At 31.2% G+C, this 22,464-nt stretch overlaps 1 protein-coding gene across 1 annotated transcript; it reads left to right on the top strand.

The window, feature by feature from the left end:
• The first annotated feature begins 9,267 nt into the window (after nt 1-9,267).
• On the top strand, nt 9,268-20,543 carry LOC119678516 (kelch domain-containing protein 10 homolog). The gene is made up of 4 exons (XM_038090375.1): nt 9,268-10,068; nt 12,582-13,019; nt 18,754-19,302; nt 19,623-20,543. Exons 1-4 carry the CDS (start codon nt 9,376-9,378, stop codon nt 20,052-20,054), a joined length of 2,112 nt encoding a protein of 703 aa, XP_037946303.1. The 5' UTR covers nt 9,268-9,375; the 3' UTR covers nt 20,055-20,543.
• Nucleotides 20,544-22,464: the final 1,921 nt, after the last annotated feature.

Below are 22,464 nucleotides of genomic sequence, written 5' to 3' on the forward strand. Positions count from 1 at the left end.
TCTTATAACCCATACATATTTTTGATGAAAATGATGAGACGAATCGATTTAGTAATTTTTATCTGTCAGTCTGTCTGGTCTTTGAATTTCTCAGGTCATTGAATGAAGCTTTCTAGTTTATGAATTCAGGAAGATGATATCGATAAATGGATGACATTTTTTGATTATATCATGAAACCCCCGTAAAAGATAACTTCTAAAAATATTTTAATATAAAAAAGTGTAATAAGTAAATAATATATAATTATTTTGTAATAAAACTTTCTGAGAAAACAATAATTTATGGATAATAGACAACAGCAACTGGAGAAAAAAATAACCAGAAAGCAAATACTGGATGCTATCATGGCATAAACAGTATTCCTTCAAGGACTATTATGCCAAATATGATGATGATAAACAGAACAATGTGTGCGTAGGGTATCAGAATTTAAGAAAAGCCAATGATAACTTTTTTTTTGTTTATGTGTTTCTCTAACAATGGTTCTGTTTGAATTCTCCTATTAAATTTCCAAACAAAATGTCATATATCAAATCTTTAATTTAAATTTGTGATTTAAATCACATAAATTTCTTTCTTCATTGTTTTCTTTTCCTTTCTTTTCACCCATTTTTGGAAAACTCTTATTAATTTTTGAATAAAATTTCTTACTTAAACTTATACTTAAAATAATAAGCTTTGACTATTTAACTATTAAAATGTATAGTTTAATTTATTATATATCTCGCTGTCATTCAAAAATTAACTATTCTCTTCGTCTATGAGAAGAAACTCATTTTCGGCAGGAAACTGTTTCTTCCCCATTTTAGGTAATCTCCAGTCGAAAGCATGAACGTAGCGGTGATCACAACTTATGAGTGTTGACGCTTTTAATTTGAACTTCTTGGCCGGCAGCGCCAGCTTGACGTACTGACGCAATCGCCCGAGCAAAGCAAAACGGTGTTTGGGGCTCAATCATGTCTGTACGCCCACCTGCCCCGACCATAATCTATGGAGTCTACACTTGCCAAATTCAGAGCTATTCCACAGAGATACAATAAAAGTATCTTATTTGTTTTTTTCTCATAATTGTTTTAGTTTTCTAATTTATTTTTGTTTTCATTCGGATTTAATCTTGCTTTCAGTCAACATCAGAAATGTCGGCGAAACCTACACTGACAAAATTTTAATTTTGATTTCAGTTCAAGACTTTTTTCAATTGATAATCACTGAATTGTGTGGGTATAAGTAATGAAAACGAGTTGGCTCCGAGGCATTTACATGCGAACATAGCTACAAACATACCAACTCATAGATACATATCCATGTTTTCTTAGCGATATGTTTGTAGGGGTTATCGGTATTACCAAGGTAATAAGTTGTAAACAAATGAAATAATATTTTTATTTTCTGCTTCATTTCTCAGTCTTAGTCATGCACAAAACTTCAGTTTTGTGTTCCCAATACATAACGAAATTATAATAAATTTTATTTGAGGACTTTTATGTGGATTTATATAAATAACAGCAGGTGTGATTGCCAAAGTACACCTTGACTACAGTTTCACGAAGGCAGCAATGCGACCTAGTCAGATCGATATTTACACTGTTATAAATACAGGATCTTATCTATGGTTATCATAGCATAGTTGATCCATAAATATAAACTATTTCAGAAAATTAAACTAAGACAGAAAGCCTTAGTTTACAGTATTAGGTAATTTCGGATTTAATTTTCAATCAGAGTCCTTGTATTGAACACTGGAAGCAGTGCATTACCACTAAGCATTTGACAAAACTTGATGGTTTGGTTATACAATGTTTGAAATAAAGATACCTTTTTACTCTAAAATTTTTGTATATGTATTAACAAGTAATGATATAGTTGGACCTGGCCAGATTTATACAATTGTCGGATATGGCTATTTTAAGGAGTCTTACTGCCGATTTTGCAGTCAAAATCTCAAAGTCTTTAAAAAAGCCGATTTTAACATCTGAAAGCATGAATTAAATCAGCAAAATTGTGGACTTGAGCATGAGATAAGTTAGTATTGTAACTTCAGTGAAGTCTGTCGGCACTTAATTTATGTATTTTCTCCTTTGTAGAAAGGGACTGTACATCTTATTAAGGCTCAGCAGATGCCATTAGGGATCTCGAAAAATTGTAAAATTACTATTAAAAATGACATTCGATGAAGATGAAGAGACAATCCTAACAAACGATCTTGGACGACGAAGGCAATCAAGTGACCTTGAGGCACTCCAGAAGGAAATTGGACTCACACAGGATAGAAGTGAAAGCAAAAGAAGAAGAATATAATCAGGCCTATTCTGAATAGCAAGGGAATGGGAGTTTGTTCCCAGTTCCCAATTCCCCTATTCTGAATAAATTTGGTATGTTCCCTGTTCCCAATTCCCCTATTCTGAATCGCATGGGAATGGGAGTTTTTTCCTAATTTTGCACAATTGTTGTTGTTCATGAAACTGCTGTCTCCCTAGCGATTCAGAATAAGGGAGCTGTGTGTTCGGGAACAGCGTGGGAATAGGGAGTTTTTTCGCTGGGAGTATTCAGAATAGGCCTGAATAATAAACTAATGTTAATGTAAAGATACTTTAAGTTTCTAATAATATCTATTATAGTTTAAATAGATAAGTGATAGAAAATTACTTATAAGAAAATAAAGTTTTTCATCTAGAACAAGAAAATAAAGTAAATGTAATCGATAATGATAGATAATCATTTATAAGATATTTAATTCGCTTATTTATTAAGAATGAAACATATTTATTAGATAGTCAATTTTGTTATCCATGAAGGAAAAAATGCATTGAAAAGCATTTTAAAGTATACTAAAAGTGTTTTTGCGGTCTCTTATAAAAAAACTCATATACGACTAGAGCGTATAGAATCGGAAGCTTTTGAATAAAATATTAGTTGACTTTCCAACGATATGATATAGTATATTTTTACATTTACTTTGGTATGATGAATCTTTGCAGTTCGTATGAAAAATATCTATTTTAATGAAACCATAAATAATCCTATAATCTGGTATGAGCAAGTAGTTCCACGTTCCCAGTAAATAGACTATAATATAATATATACCCTAACACAATATTTAATAATTAAAGACTCTTCTTTACTAGTTACTTCAACTATTACTATTACTTTACTAGTGCTTACCAAAAAAAACTCTGTTGAATTCCTCGTAATCGCTTCCCACACCTTCCAGGAGTATCAGCTTTATTCAGCGGAATGTACCGTGCTTAGGTTTCATATTCTTTTCCTAAAAGTAACATTTGCATAATTCGGCATTGCACAATGTCATGCGTGTATAATAAACAAATGTTTTTTATTGTTAAGAAAAAAATCTCTGATTTAATTAAATAAATTACTGTTAAAATAGCGGACAATTGAGGTCACCAGCTGGGTACGCAGATACAATATTTACTTTTAAAATTTCTTATAAGTGTGATCTCATTTTTTGTAAATTAATTATGCTCAAACTCTAACGATACGACGAAGTGAACTTCATATGGTCGCTTGAAGATAAAAAATTATCTCAATTGCGTCATTGTTCACTTGAGTAATTCCATTAAATGATAATTGATGTTTGGGGGATTCCAATCGTAAATCGATTAAGTTAACTTATGTGCCCCTAAAGTAATATTTCTTTAGAATCACTACGAAGAAGAGTTATTAGAGAACCAGCATGGAAGAAGTATCTTTTACCCAATGTCTGGGTTAACTTTAGTAATTATTTTTTTTAAAAAAGTTTTTTTTTTCAGTGGCGAACTAAAGATGTGGATCCAAGGGTGAAAAAATTTGGTAGAAAGAAATATAGTCTTTGTCTTTTTTATTAGTCTAAAAAGATAAAACATTCCCATTTCTACGCAAAACATTAAAATATCATAATTTACTATATAATAGATTTAAGAGATATACATACTTCAGAGTCTCCAAAACGCAAATCGTATAACTAATTCTCTTTTCGCTCCTCTATTGTATTGTTCTGTTGTAATCTTCTTAAATTGTTAAAACAGTTCTTGTAGGCGTTCTACATTAATATATTCTCTACTGTTCTAAAAACCCAAAATTCCAAAAATAAGTATATTCGAATAATAGCTCCACCAATTAACAATTGTTTTTTACTAAATATTTTGTAATCTGCAAGAAGGTTTCCGAATCGACAGGGAAACATTTCTGAAAGTTTAAATACTTTAATCAATATTCTTGATAAAGTGGGGAAGTTAGTATCGACTAACTTATCTTGATAGAAGCTTGTACATTTCAATTAATATTATTGCTACAGCGGCAAGGAAACAGAATAGAGGGGTTTATATTTGTTTTGTATCTCAGAATACGCAACTTTTTATTTTCTAAAACTATATATATTCAAACTTTTTTAAAAAGATTTAACAGATTTAAAATAGTCCCATTAACCTATGTTAGAAACGAAACCAGATATTTCCAAGGGATAATGAAATCTATTTTATAGTTCAATTTGCTAGATATTTTGTACATTTATTATGTTCTGCAAACGAGTCATGATCAGTTAGAAACCATGTTATTGGATTGAATTTTTCCTTTAATAGTTCTTTTCTTAGATGTGAGGAAAACGAAGAAATTGCTTTACATGTGTTTTATCAATATCTAGTGCATGCGCAACATAGATCAAACATGCTAGACACATATTTTTTAGAAAAACTTAGTGTCTATAAATATTTTTAATAGAGTTCTACAGATTCAGCAGATTCCCATTAACTTTGATTTGTGACAAAACTAGAAAGTTTCTACGATGTTGTGAATTCTCATGTAGATTAAGACAATGGTAAGGTTGGCCAACATTGAATAAACTAAACCTATGTTATACTATATGGTACCTATATACCGTAAAAACCAAACCTACACTCTTCTGAATACAAATATATTTAAAATATACAACTTAGGGTCTATGAATATTATTAAAATGGTTTCATATATTTTAACTAATTCCATTAACTTGTATTTCTGGCATAACCTGGATGGCCTTAAGGGAAGATGAAATCTGTTTTAGATTAGCACAATGATAACGATGGCCAAAAGATTTTAGTGGGTAATAACAAAAGCCTAACCTCACACAAATATATTCTAAATATATAAAGTTAACATGTATATATTCCGCATATATATTTTAAAATATTTTAATGATCTATAAATAAAGGTATAACTCACTAAAACCAATTAATAGATTTATTTTGAAACTTCATGTTAGAATTATAAAATTCTTTACTGGATATTGTATTTTTTTACACATTACTTATAAACTAATTTTAAAAGAAATTATTTAATAAAATTTTATATTAATAACAATTTTATTAATTTTTATATATTTTTAAAAAACATTTAAAAAACATTTACCTGAAATTATTTTTTTAACGGCAAATATTTGATTAATTCTGTATAAAAAAATTTGTGTATTACACAAAAAGACTCCACAATTTGCTTAAAAAAAATAAGCAAATTAATTGGTGCTCCCTGTGCTCTCAGCTGATTTCTATTGTGAATAGTCAAAAAACTTGTTTTGAAAAATAAAAATCGTTTTTATTTGGTGTGTTGCAGAATTAATTGCTGAAAATAATTTGTAATTCTTTTATAACTTATAAAGCACATCAATTAATTTGTTATCGATTTATCAACACAAAAACAATTATTTTGTATAAATACGATAATTGGAAATTAATAAGGGAATCACATAGGTCAGTCAGATCTGATGGCCAATTGCATTGCACTTGTATAGTTAAGGGAATATAATGATTGGTCTAGAACTTTTATCATATATACATTCCCAGGAATTAATATAAATTGTTATTATTATTATATACAAAATGAAAATGATTATAATCACTTTTGCGAAACAATTTTTGCAATCCATGTTACGTGGTTAAATTAAATGATTCTATTGTTCCAAAGGTAAGTTGGAGTTGTTGAGTTACTTCTCATATAAAATTTTTAATATATTTTTTTTATAGATAACAAAGCATACTGAAGGCTTTTTCCACTGAGTTTAATTTTAAATTATTAAACTTTAAGGTACGTCAATCGCCTAGGCGTTAGTTCTTTGAATTCTCGGTAGGTTTTACTTTCGCAGTTGAGTTTACCTAATTGGATATCAGTAACATTTTTGAGGAAAAAGACGCTTAAAAAGGCATTTGTTCTTTGAACAAAGTTTAAGGTTTTGCTCTGCACATTATCTATACTTATTTCTTAATGGAACTCTGTTTTTGAGACAATAGCAAGCTAAACTACTACAAAATGCAAGCCGCGCTATAATTAGAATTTTAAAAAATTTTATAAGCTCTTTAACTGTCTAAAGAAGAGTCCTCCAAGCTTTTATCGCATTTACTATTATTCGTAACTTCACAATGTTTTTACAATTATATTTCCATTTCCAATATATCCATTTTTATTTATATTTACTTCATTGTAGTAGAACATTAAATTTTAATGTATTTAATACTTCTAACTTATCACAGCTAACCTTTAGCTATCTGTTAATTAGTATAATGAAGGTTATCGTGACCTGGTAGGTCTATTATGTGATCTAATATGACATCCAAGACATTTGTTATTAGGCACTTAGTAAATTTTCATCCCGGATGGTTAATAATAAAAATGTTGTGCTCTTAAAAATTAATGGTACAACTTCGCCATCTCTGTGCTACATATGCCGGGATGTATTAGTATTTTCTAGATTAACATATGTAGTGTAGAATTGGAAATTGAATCGATTTGTGTAGTATTTAATCAATTAGGTTTTTTCTCTTAAATTCTTTACTCATAATTTGCCCTTTACAACCTGGAAAGATGTCGATGATAAGGAATTACTAACAACACTTACATTCCTTAGGAATAATGGAACAGATTTATAGAATCTATACAGAAATAAATATATAGTCTAATTATGTTAAGGACTAAATTTGATTAAAACAGCAATTGTAAAAATATACGTATTTACTTAAACCTGTGGTTCTAACTGGTTTTCTAAAGATGTACTATTATAGAGAAGATTCTATTAAATTTTTGCTTAGCACACACAAGCTGAAGTTTCACTATTCACAAGAAAGGCGAACCAGACTTTATTTCCAAATATAGTATATATATATATGTTAAGGAGTAAATTTTATTAAAATAGCAATTATAAGATATATGCAATATATATATATAGCTCACTAAAGTTATTAGAGTTGGATGTTTTTCCCTAATTTTCAAAAATATATAGCTCACTAAAGTTATTAGAGTTGGATGTTTTTCCCTAATTTTCAAAAAACAGAGAAGATGTTCTTCATCATCGACTTACAAGTTTTGATTACCAGTCAAATTAGAAAATTATCAGCTTATAAGAATATTGTAGAATTTTATTATTCATAACTTTCGCTCTCATAATTCTGTAAGGAAGGATCTTCTGTAAAATATCATAATAATCTTAAATATTTAATGTGAATGCTCAATAGGACATAAGGAAATATTTATCCTTGCGAGAATCAGTGATCTGTCCTCCAGTGACTTCTATATCAAAGTTTTGATCTAAGAAACAAATTTACTTACCCAACAGATTGCAATCTTCTCGGAAAATAAATTTATTATCTTTGCTCTGTTCAACCATAATACACAATCAAAACTGGTCAAACACTGCAAAATTAAACTGACTTTTGTCAGTAACTAGTGCATAATCGTAATGGTAACCCTAATGTCACTAACAAAAATTGTCTTCAGTTTTCAATATTATTCAAATATAAATAAAATCAGCTGCATACTTACGGTCTAATTGCACTTTAGATTTGAGACAAATTTTCATTTCGTTTCTGTTTAAGTAGAGCACATTCACACTGTCTCCTTTAGGCAGTTTTGCTCATTATACGCACTAATAAGGATAATTTACCATACAAAAGTCTTTTATATATAAATGAGCTCATAAATCAGCTGGTTTAAGGCGAAAAATGTCGAATGTAACCCTTATAAATAAATTACCCATAAGGGAAATGAACAAAATTTGATATATGTGTCATATGTTTTATATGTAAAATGTGAACAAATAACAGTTGAGCTGTAAACAAGGGCACTGAGAAAGAAAGTATTTAATAAAATATTTGTTTTTATTAATAGAATATGTAATTGATATATAAAATGTATATAAATTTATAATATAAAATGTATTTAATTATAATATAATTTTTTTTGCAAATATGTCAAGAACAGCTTTCTCAAACTGTCAAAATGCCATGAAGAGTTTTTATTTAGGGTATGTTCAATATATTCCTTTGCATTTGGAACGCATGCGAACATCTTTGAGACGCATTCATACAGAATGTGATGGAATGGCTCAATTTTGTATGCAAGAATGAGCATTCGCTTCTCATTTTCGATTTTTGACCAAAATGAGTCATTTTCGGCCAGTGTAAATGCCATATTAAGCAGTTTCAGGAAAGTTGGCTTATTCTTGCGAATTTTGTTTTTGCTTGCTATAGGAGCATTCATATCAAAAGAATACACCTTATATAGGATCTGTTCTAATTCACAATCACTGAACGTACGCTGTGCATAAGTGCTTGCAAAAAATGTTTAAATAATCGAATAAAATGGCATCGCTGTGCGTAAAAAATGTAGAGCAAAACAAAACGCTGATAACCCAAAACATAAATAAAATATTTTTTACCCCGTGAGGGGAATGTGTTTGTGTTCATTTCCCCAGCAAAGATGGTAAATCAGCAACGTAATAGAATCTCATTGCGAAGTGAAAGGCGTATGACGTATTAAAAGTATTTCTGTTCTTGAACTATAAATTCACTGTACAAATCCGTCGAAGCTCGGCAAGTCGAAATGTTAGAGAGGAATTTGTTTATTTTAAAATAAATAAAATTAGAACAATAAAAATTCTATAAAAAAGGCGCGCCTTGTGCAAAAAAAAAAAAAAAAATTCCATATTGTTTAATAGAAAATCTGAAAATGGATTTTTGTGAAAAATTTGACGAAGTGTAGCTCCAATAATTGATCGCATGCATTTGAACAATTTAAACAAAATGAAATAATAAAATAAATAAATTCAATAACGAAATGAGTTGCCACAGCAAAAACGTCAAAATTTAACAAAATGACAGAAAATAAAACAGTTCGTCAGCTGCTCTAGGAGGTCGCATTGCTTTAGTTCAATAAGAAAAAAAATCGTAATCGTAAAATTGTAAAAAAATTTAATGGAAGTAACAAAACAATAATTAAATGCAAAATTTAAGTTTTAGTTTTAAATAATAAAAATTATGAAATTGTAAAATTGAAAAATTAAAGAAATTTACTAAATTTACTGTGAACTCAACATTGTAGAACCGAAGAAGTCAAATCAAAAGTTTTTTCATTTTGTAATGAAAATATTTAGTTTATCAAAATTTTTTCTGAATATATGCATAGATTTTTTTATAAGCTTTTGTGAAATCTCCGAAAACTATATTTATAGAACACAGCAAAGTTTAAGAACATTTCGTAGAATATTGAAGACAATAATGGATGAGGATAACGAGCTAGTTCAAGGACTCGTTCGTCAGCGCGTCATCGATGATATTGACCCCGACCAACCAATAATAGTGGAAGATGTTAATATGGATGATGAGATTTATTCTAGCGCCGAAGAGGTTGACTGGACTTCGTCCAACTCATCCGATAGTGATGATTCAATGAGGGGGGCCATGTTGCCATTGCGTTCACTTCAAGGTCTCGCACAGTATAATACATCTCGTCCAAAAAAAATGTACACCTTTCAACCATATCGTCTCACAAAGCGTTACTTCAGAAATCGTAATGCAATGGGTGGTTATCCGTTAGCGAGGAGTGGTCACCGTGTTATCGCTTCAGAATCAAATCTATACTCATTGGGTGGTTATAATCCACGCACGGCTAATTCAGCCAGGAGACGTGGTCGTTGTCTGCTGTTTCAAGAACTTTGGGCTTATAATTTTGCTGCCAATAAATGGAGTCTCGTACTAGACGCACGCACCACTTCAGGCATGCCTACCGAGTTGGCTTCAAATGCTTTGACCATATACAAAAATGTATTAATTGTAAGTAGAATACTATATATTGTAATACATATATTAATTAAATTACACACGTGGCTATATATTGTACATACATATATCATATCTTTCAGTTGAAGTTGCCCTTATCTAATATAGACGATAGAACAAAGAAAAGTTTAAAGTTACTTAAGCAAATTAATAATTTATATACTTTATTTTTTAATTTTTGTTATTCACTTTGATTTGAATTATTTTATACATTCTTATTTTGTTTATTCCCTTTTATTTATTTATTTTTTAATTTGTTTTATCTTTTATTTTTTTGTTCTCTTTTTCTAAGAGTCGCACTTCTACAGATGACAGGAAAAATTATCTGATAGAAATAGACATGATATTTGATTATATAAATGTACATTAATTATTGTTTAATACATATTTTTACTTACCCGATTGTAGAGTAGTGATGATACTCACTACTCACCAGTGAAAAAAAATATTCAAATATGCCTTATTTTGCTTCCAAACTGAACAGGCAGAAGGATCTAAACTGGGTTTCCAGACTACAGAGTGGTTTTTAAAATAGAAAAGATATATTAAAAAAATGTGTTTATAGACAGATCATCTTATTGTAAACCCAATTGCTAGTTAGTTAGGACAACCTGACAAAACTGTCACATCAAAGGCAATAACTTAACTTCTACTTATTTTTATTAAAAAACTATGATTTGTTTTGTAATTTTTAATTCTCAAAATAGGATCCAACAATTGTACCTTGACTAGGACATGACTAAACATTTGCATTATAGATAAGAAGTTAATAATTTTTTTCTCTACTTCATGTTAGGAAAAGATCGTCAAGTAGAACTCCAAGCCTTTGTGCATGCTTTTAATGACCAATGACAAAGCTATAATATTCTCAATTTAGGTTCTAATCAAGCTAATTAGTTTTGGATGGAGTTTTTTTCAACTAAAACAATTCTAGACTATTTATAAATCTCGTGTTTGCTGTGGGTTTAATTTTACCTATTTGATTTAGGACCAAGTTACCGCTTCCAAGAGTTAAGTCTACATCTTTTCGTCGTTGGGCAGTTGCATAGAATATGTTCTGATGTTTCCTTCTCCCCATGACAGAGTCGATTGGTATCACTTTCTACCGCACCCATGAAGCAGAACTTATTTATCTAAGTAGTTTATTTTATATTTATACTCTTTATGCTATCTCGATATTTAATGAGCATTTCAAGCACTATGAAGGAGCTCCATAGTTCAAAGACATAGGATCATATGGGTTTTATGATTAAATTATAAATTATAACCTTGTTTTCTAAGTTAACTTTTGAACTAATAGATGACCAGATTTGTTTAATCTTATCTTACCTTTCACTTCATTTCTGCTTGTTTGAAGAAGTGTCATAGATTTATAGATATCGATTGGTGTTTTAACACGTAGAGAATAACTTTTTATTATATTTTTAATAGTTAAGTATGTTAAGTAAAAAAAAACAAAGCTAAACAAAATCGATCAATCTAGTCCAAATCAAAACAAAACAAAGCTAAAAAAAATAATGTAGATTAACACTTTTGTTTGATCTCAAGATCGATCTGGTCCAAACCAAAGCAAAACAAAGCTAAACAAAATAAGGTAGATTAACCTTTTGTTTGATCTCAAGATCGATCTGGTTCAAACCAGATAAAAAACTTAATAGTCATCTGTTTCAACTAAGGCGTAATCTGCTTAGCGTTACTGTATCGTTGCTGACGGGTCACTTCGTACTATGAAGACATCCTTTGAGACTGCGTATAACCTGTAATGACCTTTGTTGTGGTTGTGGAACTACAAATGAGGAGAAAACTGTTTTCCATCGCATGTATCAATATCCATGACTGGTTAGAAGAAGATTTAAAATCTTTTGGGTACCTTTTCTTACCGATCTAACAGCTGTCCTCCTGCAAAGTTGGAGACTTGATCAAGTTATACAAATTTATTATGTTGGTTCATTTTTACTTATATGGGAGAGTCGCTTGTTTCGGCGTTATCCCTTGTTGGGTATAATCTTAGAAGGCAACAAATCACTCTCGTGATAAGCATCAGAATCAGTGCCGGCATGTATAGTGTCAGGGATGATATTGCTACCAGCTGAACTGACCCATGTTTTGGATTGTACCAAAACTTCGTAGTGTTCCACTCTACAAACAAATTATATGTTATTAAGTTACACTGCGATTCTTTCGGGAATCCCTTTAATCTGCATATAAATAACGCTTATTCGTGATACCTCAACGTGCTTTTTTTTGAGCTCAAGTGGACTTTGAGCACAAAGACGCCACTCCAATCAAATCTTTAGGTAATTATCAACAGTTGCCTTTTGGAGATAGTGAAGAAAGCTATAGTTTCTAATTTCCTATTGGAAACAGATTATTATTTTGCCTTGAGTTTATTACTACACTATGATCACTTTAATTATGAACATTTAAAAATTAATATAAAAAAATTTTATAAATAAAAGTTTATTTAGAAGGAAACAACCATTGTTCCATTGCTTTACCATATGTAGAACCCCAAAGAGGTTGACTGGACTTCGTCCAACTCATCCGATAGTGATGATTCAATGAGGGGGGCCATGTTGCCATTGCGTTCACTTCAAGGTCTCGCACAGTATAATACATCTCGTCCAAAAAAAATGTACACCTTTCAACCATATCGTCTCACAAAGCGTTACTTCAGAAATCGTAATGCAATGGGTGGTTATCCGTTAGCGAGGAGTGGTCACCGTGTTATCGCTTCAGAATCAAATCTATACTCATTGGGTGGTTATAATCCACGCACGGCTAATTCAGCCAGGAGACGTGGTCGTTGTCTGCTGTTTCAAGAACTTTGGGCTTATAATTTTGCTGCCAATAAATGGAGTCTCGTACTAGACGCACGCACCACTTCAGGCATGCCTACCGAGTTGGCTTCAAATGCTTTGACCATATACAAAAATGTATTAATTGTAAGTAGAATACTATATATTGTAATACATATATTAATTAAATTACACACGTGGCTATATATTGTACATACATATATCATATCTTTCAGTTGAAGTTGCCCTTATCTAATATAGACGATAGAACAAAGAAAAGTTTAAAGTTACTTAAGCAAATTAATAATTTATATACTTTATTTTTTAATTTTTGTTATTCACTTTGATTTGAATTATTTTATACATTCTTATTTTGTTTATTCCCTTTTATTTATTTATTTTTTAATTTGTTTTATCTTTTATTTTTTTGTTCTCTTTTTCTAAGAGTCGCACTTCTACAGATGACAGGAAAAATTATCTGATAGAAATAGACATGATATTTGATTATATAAATGTACATTAATTATTGTTTAATACATATTTTTACTTACCCGATTGTAGAGTAGTGATGATACTCACTACTCACCAGTGAAAAAAAATATTCAAATATGCCTTATTTTGCTTCCAAACTGAACAGGCAGAAGGATCTAAACTGGGTTTCCAGACTACAGAGTGGTTTTTAAAATAGAAAAGATATATTAAAAAAATGTGTTTATAGACAGATCATCTTATTGTAAACCCAATTGCTAGTTAGTTAGGACAACCTGACAAAACTGTCACATCAAAGGCAATAACTTAACTTCTACTTATTTTTATTAAAAAACTATGATTTGTTTTGTAATTTTTAATTCTCAAAATAGGATCCAACAATTGTACCTTGACTAGGACATGACTAAACATTTGCATTATAGATAAGAAGTTAATAATTTTTTTCTCTACTTCATGTTAGGAAAAGATCGTCAAGTAGAACTCCAAGCCTTTGTGCATGCTTTTAATGACCAATGACAAAGCTATAATATTCTCAATTTAGGTTCTAATCAAGCTAATTAGTTTTGGATGGAGTTTTTTTCAACTAAAACAATTCTAGACTATTTATAAATCTCGTGTTTGCTGTGGGTTTAATTTTACCTATTTGATTTAGGACCAAGTTACCGCTTCCAAGAGTTAAGTCTACATCTTTTCGTCGTTGGGCAGTTGCATAGAATATGTTCTGATGTTTCCTTCTCCCCATGACAGAGTCGATTGGTATCACTTTCTACCGCACCCATGAAGCAGAACTTATTTATCTAAGTAGTTTATTTTATATTTATACTCTTTATGCTATCTCGATATTTAATGAGCATTTCAAGCACTATGAAGGAGCTCCATAGTTCAAAGACATAGGATCATATGGGTTTTATGATTAAATTATAAATTATAACCTTGTTTTCTAAGTTAACTTTTGAACTAATAGATGACCAGATTTGTTTAATCTTATCTTACCTTTCACTTCATTTCTGCTTGTTTGAAGAAGTGTCATAGATTTATAGATATCGATTGGTGTTTTAACACGTAGAGAATAACTTTTTATTATATTTTTAATAGTTAAGTATGTTAAGTAAAAAAAAACAAAGCTAAACAAAATCGATCAATCTAGTCCAAATCAAAACAAAACAAAGCTAAAAAAAATAATGTAGATTAACACTTTTGTTTGATCTCAAGATCGATCTGGTCCAAACCAAAGCAAAACAAAGCTAAACAAAATAAGGTAGATTAACCTTTTGTTTGATCTCAAGATCGATCTGGTTCAAACCAGATAAAAAACTTAATAGTCATCTGTTTCAACTAAGGCGTAATCTGCTTAGCGTTACTGTATCGTTGCTGACGGGTCACTTCGTACTATGAAGACATCCTTTGAGACTGCGTATAACCTGTAATGACCTTTGTTGTGGTTGTGGAACTACAAATGAGGAGAAAACTGTTTTCCATCGCATGTATCAATATCCATGACTGGTTAGAAGAAGATTTAAAATCTTTTGGGTACCTTTTCTTACCGATCTAACAGCTGTCCTCCTGCAAAGTTGGAGACTTGATCAAGTTATACAAATTTATTATGTTGGTTCATTTTTACTTATATGGGAGAGTCGCTTGTTTCGGCGTTATCCCTTGTTGGGTATAATCTTAGAAGGCAACAAATCACTCTCGTGATAAGCATCAGAATCAGTGCCGGCATGTATAGTGTCAGGGATGATATTGCTACCAGCTGAACTGACCCATGTTTTGGATTGTACCAAAACTTCGTAGTGTTCCACTCTACAAACAAATTATATGTTATTAAGTTACACTGCGATTCTTTCGGGAATCCCTTTAATCTGCATATAAATAACGCTTATTCGTGATACCTCAACGTGCTTTTTTTTGAGCTCAAGTGGACTTTGAGCACAAAGACGTCACTCTAATCAAATGTTTGGGTAATTATCAACAGTTGCCTTTTGGAGATAGTGTAGAAAGCTATAGTTTCTAATTTCCTATTGGAAACAGATTATTATTTTGCCTTGAGTTTATTACTACACTATGATCACTTTAATTATGAACATTTAAAAATTAATATAAAAAAATTTTATAAATAAAAGTTTATTTAGAAGGAAACAACCATTGTTCCATTGCTTTACCATATGTAGAACCCCAAATTCTCAATAAACAAACATCATTGCCTCTCAACGAGTTACATTGTTTACGTTTCAATAAAAATTGTAAAAAAAGAAAAAAAAGGTAATTAATAGTTTTCATACAAAAAAAAAAAAAAAAAGAAAAACAAAAAAGCGTTATTTGTAGAAATGCAACAAAGCATAAATAAGTTCTTCTCTCCTCCTCACTTACCTTGTTACCTACCATACAGTTTTTATGCATCTTCCGTGCTATTTTTCCCCATAGCAGCAGTTCGCGTCGTTGTTATTCATGTTTGATTTGCTGCTTTTGCGTATTACATGTTCAGTATGTTTTTTTTACACGTTTTGTTTACGTTTTCTAAACAGAAAAGGTCAACACTGACTACAACCAACTACAACAACAACGGCAGCAACAAAACCAATGCACGTAGAAATAGGCACAAGAAAAAGCAGCTGCAAACTCAACTCGCCTTGTTTGTGTTGTTGTGTTGCCAGGTTGTTGGTGAAGAGGAATTTGCCAATAGAAAAAAGTTGCCTTTTGATCCGTTTTACGCTTTCTTCCTGCGAAATCCGTTAAATTGTGCCATAAAACAAACTTGAAATCCAAACAACAGCAACTTGTTTTCTTTAATTCCTCTCCCCTGCAGTTCGATTAACAAATATTTGTCCCCCCTGCTAGAGAAGGTTTTGATTTAATTCGCCTTGAAATTGACCAGGTTTTTCTTTATTCGTTTCATGTTTGTGTTTGTTTTTGTTTTTATTATTAGCAAGCAACAGCGCCAACTATTGCGTCTCTGGGCCGTGAGCCGTGGGTCGTGCGTTTAGTTGGGCTCTTCGCTGTTGTTTGTTGAATTAATAGCGCTTAACCATTAAATGCTAACAACATCAAAATATTGTTCATTATTACGAATTGCATTTCTTATTCACTAAATTTGTGCAATAAAAACAAAAAAATGTGTGAAGGTGATTTTCTGAACATTGACTTTGAGAAATTATGAAACCCAATGTTTGCCAGTTTTTTAACGGAAGAAAAAATTTTAGTCAGTGAATATTCTTTCTTCTATTGAAATATCATTTCAGTATCATTTATTTTGAATCATATCAAAATAAGTTCAAAAAATGTATTTTAACGTACGTTACATTCTTGCGGCAAAAAAAACGCACATGCACGCTGCAGCCCGCAGACTAGTGTGCACTGTTCAATATGATCCAATGTATCTTACAACCGCTCGACTTAGAGTTTCTTCCTTCTATTTAAATATAATTATTTCGAAAGAACTCAAAAAATGTATTTTAACGCCTGCCTCAAACTTGCGGTAAAAAAAACGCACGTGCACGCTGCGTGCTTGCTGGCTAGTCTGCACTGCTCAATATGATCCGATGTATCTTACAACTGCTCGACTTAGAGTTTCTTCCTTCTATTTAAATATAATCATTTCGAAAGAACTCAAAAAATGTATTTTAACGCCCGCCTCAAACTTGCGGTAAAAAAAAACGCACGTGCACGCTGCGTGCTTGCTGGCTAGTCTGCACTGCTCAATATGATCCGATGTATCTTACAACTGCTCGACTTAGAGTTTCTTCCTTCTATTTAAATATAATCATTTCGAAAGAACTCAAAAAATGTATTTTAACGCCCGCCTCAAATTTGCGGTAAAAAAACGCACGTGCACGCTGCGTGCTTGCTGGCTAGTCTGCATTGCTCAATATGATCCGATGTATCTTTCAATTGCTTAGTTTAAAGTTTTCTTTCTTCTATTAAAATGCAATCATTTTAAAATAATTCAAAAAATATATTTTAAGGTCTAATGCGTGCTTACGACAAAAAACGCACTTGGACGCTGGCTAGTCTGTATTACTCAATATTCTCCAATGTATCTTACAATCACTTAGCTTAGAGTTTTCTTCCTTCTATTAAAATATAATCATTTCTAAAGAACTACAAAAATGTATTTAAAGGTCCAATGTACACTTACGGTAAAAAACGCACGTGCACGCGCGTACCCGTAGACTACTATCCGCACTGCTCAATACGACTCATTGTATCTTACAACCACTTAGCATAGAGTTTTCTTTTTTCTATTAAAATATAATCATTTCGAAAGAACTCAAAAAATGTAATTTAAAGCCTAATGTACGCTTACGCCAAAAAAAAAAACGCACGTGCACTCTGGCTAGTCTGCATCGTTAAATATTATCTAATGTATCTTACAACCATTAAGCGTACAAACGCGTTTTTTTACCGCATGTTTACACTGGGCTTAAACAATTATGTACATTTAAAATCGTAGTATCTAATTATTATTCCAGTATGAACAATATTAACAAAATGAACGTGGATCCATTTTTACATTCCCGCGTTGTGATTTCTGTAGTAACAATTGATCATAACCTTATAGGTAGAAAATATAAAAGTATTACATGACGAATACATGGCTTAAGTTGGGGTGTGTGGTAAGGTAAGAAGAAAGAAATAGTTTTATGTACTGAAGTGCCATATGATCACTTTATATCAACCAAAAAAAAAAAAACACCATGCGATCATTTGATTCGAAGTGTTTTAAGTAACTTCTATAGGAGTTGATGTAACATGTAATATCCATATAGTTGACTGTTGGTTAGTTTCTGACTTATGTGCATACATCCATGATCAGCTCTCATAATCTTACGTCTTTTAAAGTACCGTCATTATATTCCTTAAACAGTTTATTCGATAGATTATGTGGGACTTGACGAGAATAAATTTTTTCGCAATTAAATGACATATAGAAAGGAATAAGGGTGTGAGTATGGGTGAGTTATATGGAGTACAGCAGCATATTAATAGGATAATATTATATCTTGCACGAGAAAGATATTTTTTTTCCGATAGAGGTTTCAAGCGAACGCCTGTTGAAACCTTTGTTGCAGTGGAAATGTGGTCTCGAAGAAGACACTGAAGGGCAGTTAACCCTTGTTAATAAACCACTGATGTTGGGTCTAATTAGATAAACGTATATGCAACGAGAAAATTTACGAAATTTTTATCACGCATATAGTTTATCTGTCTGCTTAAAAGAGTTGAAATCAATGTCTCAAACCATTCAGTAATACCCAATAATATTCAATGTTATATATATTAATATCTGAGGTAAAATCTTTCAACAAATACATATGTGTTTACTTTATATATATAAGTAAAAGTTTTTAAATTCTTTATATATTATAACACTCTATTTTTTTCTATATTTCAGAGTCATGGTGGTACGGGATTTCCATTTGGCGAATATTGTTCTAATGATTGTTATTTTTATTCTACGGGACAAAAATCTATTGTTACCAAATTACAAGTGACAGGCGATTTACCTTTAGCTCAATATGGACCAGCAATTGTTATACATAACGATTATTTATATACAATTGGAGGAACGACTGGTTTTGATTATTCCTGTGATATTTATCGACTCCATTTAATAAAACGAGTTTGGGAAAATGTGTATATCAGTCGCCCAGAAATGCGTGACGATCCTGAGGGACGCTATCGACATGAAGTAGTTTATGATGGAAAACATATATACGTTTTAGGTGGTGGCACATCACAATTGGTGTATGATTTGGAAAGAATACCTGCATTTAATCTAAAAACGAATCGTTGGGAATATTATGATACGTTACCAGATCCAACGCTTGTAAATAACACAGATCCAAGATCAGGATATCCTAAACCAAGAAAATGTTTTGCGTGCGTTCAGCATACGTTAAGTAATGGAGATGTAGAGGCTTTTATATCCGGTGGATTACAGGTACGGGTATATTATTACTATATATGATAAAATCATGAAGGATTAATATATTAGTGAGGGTGAGATTCTATTTTTATTAATTGAAAACATTCAACATATGAATTGGAAGATTTTTTTAAAAAATGTTTCTTCTGATTTCCTATAATTTTAAACACATGGGTTAGAATGTGATTGGGAATGTGGAAGCTATTACATTATAAACTATTTTTCTCTATGCTTATTATACTTATTATTATTATTAACAATATTATAACAATTAACAATTATTATTAACAATTTTAACAATAATATACTTAATAAAATTTTTTGAAATTTTTTAGGGTGACTCCAGAACATATTTTGCTGATATCTGGAAAATAAATATAACCACAAAGCAGTGGTATCTAATACGTACTGCACGTTTACCAAGACCAATATATTTCCACTCAGCTGCAAATTCTGGTAATGGTTGCATGTACATATTTGGTGGAATAGAGTGTGGTGAGAAGGATATGCGACGTCGCAATGATCTTTATAAAATGTGGATGACTATACCAAAGCTCTCCGAAATGTGCTGGGATGCTATAACATATTATAACGAAGACCTTGACATATATAATCGCGAAATTTTACTAGATGCAGGCATACCAGATCGTTTCGTTAATAGAGTACCACTGCGTATACGCAAGAAACCACGCTCTGAAATCAACGAAACGCGTTTAGATAGTTCTTTCGAAAATTTACCAAAACGGCAGCGTTCCCGAACTCAATGAAGACCAGCTTAGTCTTATAATGATAACGAGATTCATATAATGTTGTATATTCATAAGTGAAACATAATTCATAATTTAAAAGGATTCATTGTTGATATTCAATACTTCGAATGGAGATTATCGGTGGTAAAGAAAAGAATTTATTTTTATAGCTCAATTTATTATAAAAAAACAATTGCATAAATTCGCACCATAATATATTTATATAAAAGTATGTGCGTATATATCTTTACACGTCCATGTGCTGCTCGATTACTTTAATAAAATACGCATAATATTCGCTTAAAGTTAAAATCTAAGATATTCAAAATCCATTAATATTCGATGGAACTATATTTATATATTTTGTTTAATTTATTGCAGCGATATTTATTATAAAAAATCTTGTTTAAAATACAAAACAATTGTTCATTCAATATATTTTATTTGCCATGTTAAAAAATTTCAATACTTATCACATGTATATCTTTTAATAAATTGGTTTAAAACTTCTTTAACTCAAAAAAAATTTTGTGTTTCTTATGTTTTTGGTCGGTAATCATGCTAGGAGACTAAATCCTCCTTTTAACCATATCTGTCGCAGTTGTGGAGAGGACGATGAAAGGAGCAGGCGACCGGTAGTTCACACTTGCAGCAGGCGACCAGTAGTGTGAACCTGTTACCCATGGGATTACGGCCAATAATTTCGGTTGTCTTGACTAATAAAGGTTACTCCTTTAATGAGACTTCGTGGTGGCTGTGGTTAAAATCAAAGTATTTACATCATTCTATTGTGAAGCTGGGTGCTGTGACCTAAAGAACAGCAGCGGTGTTAGATAAAGACTCAGTTCGTCGGTACGTACCTTAAGAACTTAGGCGAACTTGTATCAAAGCGACATGCACAAACCAACTAATACCTGTGTATTTGATAGGAACAAATTTCCATGCTTTTGTTAGTTTAGTTCCTTTCAAATACACAGGTGTGGTTCTTACCATAAGTATCGACTAACTGAGCCTTAAGCCTCACACACCAGCAAGAAGGAAATTATATGCTAACGTATAACTTTAACTGGTATCGGCTGAATTTTTTTTATTCCAATGTGGCATTTATCGGCACATTATTCGAATATATACGTTAAGAGCCTCGTGGTGTTAAGCCTTCACAGTAGATAATAATAACTCTTGACTCTGTTTGCTTTAATATGCACAAAGCTTTGTCATAATTTAAAAATATAGAAAAATTTAGAAAATTAATTGTAACAAAAGTGTTTCTGTGAAAGCATATTGCCGATCCAATAAGACCAAAACTGATTTTCTTTTTTATTTTACTGATAGGCTCCTCTCTTTCTGTGGTAAGTTAGTTTAACCGTATAGCTTAACGTTCGGTTCGTGAAAAGTCCGTTTTTTTGGCAACATATATGAAATATACAGTTTGTGCCATTAGTCTTAAGGTTGACCATTTCAGACATGAGTCGTCTATTGACGTTCTTGGATTCAACAGGTTACTAAAATTTCAGTATTTTGATCGCTGTTAGAGTCATTATTGTTTTTAAAATTATTTAATTAAATTTTGACATGGTAAGGACCCTACGAATATTTTCCTTTTTTAATAACCGATTTATTGAAATGAATTTTGCTGTTTGACTGATATCATTATTGAAATCTTTCGTCGTAATTATATAGAAATTGTCATTGAGTTGATCAAGTTTAACATTGGGCTTAATACGATATGATGAGAGAAGTACAGATTCCTTATATTACCACGATAGTTGATAGGACTATGTGGTATATGGCTATGATCATTCTAATCTGATTAAAACCGAACTTTATGATAAAATAACTATTTATTTACAATCTACAAAACTAATAGTTCTTTCAAATGAACTAACTAAATGTTATAATTAGTTCGCGAACTAGATAAACTAGGAAAGAATCGAACCAGAAGTTGAATTATATATTGGACGATTTTAGATCTATCATTAATACTGAATTATAACTATAAAATTTTATATAGAGTGCCAGCATAAATTAAGAGAAATACAAATAATAATGTATTTAAATAGTTTTAATTTAAAAAAAAACAAATTTTCACTTTCCTTATCAACACAGTTAAGAAATAGTAATTAATATAAACAAACCCAGTTTTATCGGACACCACTCCATTCCTATCTAAAAGTCTCAAGTGCAGCTCACACAAAAACCTCAGTCGAATGTTGTGGACACAAAGAAATCATATCGCATAAATTTTACTGTTTATTCAACTACGAATTTTGTAATCTCCTCCCGTTTTTATGGACGTGTGCAGCACTTAAACGATGCATTATTCATTGTTGTTGTTAGGGTCGTTGTTGTTGCTGCTGCCACTGTTGCTACTGCGTTCCGCTTGACCTGTTATTTTACTGGTGACGACATAAACTTCATGGACAACTGC

The sequence above is a fragment of the Teleopsis dalmanni genome, chromosome 2 (genome assembly GCF_002237135.1).
Source record: "Teleopsis dalmanni isolate 2A chromosome 2, ASM223713v2, whole genome shotgun sequence".
In the NCBI taxonomy this organism is placed as follows: Eukaryota; Metazoa; Arthropoda; class Insecta; order Diptera; family Diopsidae; genus Teleopsis; species Teleopsis dalmanni.

Excerpts from the sequence above, each read along its gene's own strand:
- LOC119678516 (XM_038090375.1), top strand. The coding sequence starts at position 9,376 with ATGAAAATATTTAGTTTATCAAAATTTTTTCTGAATATATGCATAGAT. Across the intron at positions 10,069-12,581 it reads TATACAAAAATGTATTAATT|AACCCCAAAGAGGTTGACTG; the intron begins GTAAGTAGAATA and ends TACCATATGTAG. Across the intron at positions 19,303-19,622 it reads TTATATCCGGTGGATTACAG|GGTGACTCCAGAACATATTT; the intron begins GTACGGGTATAT and ends GAAATTTTTTAG.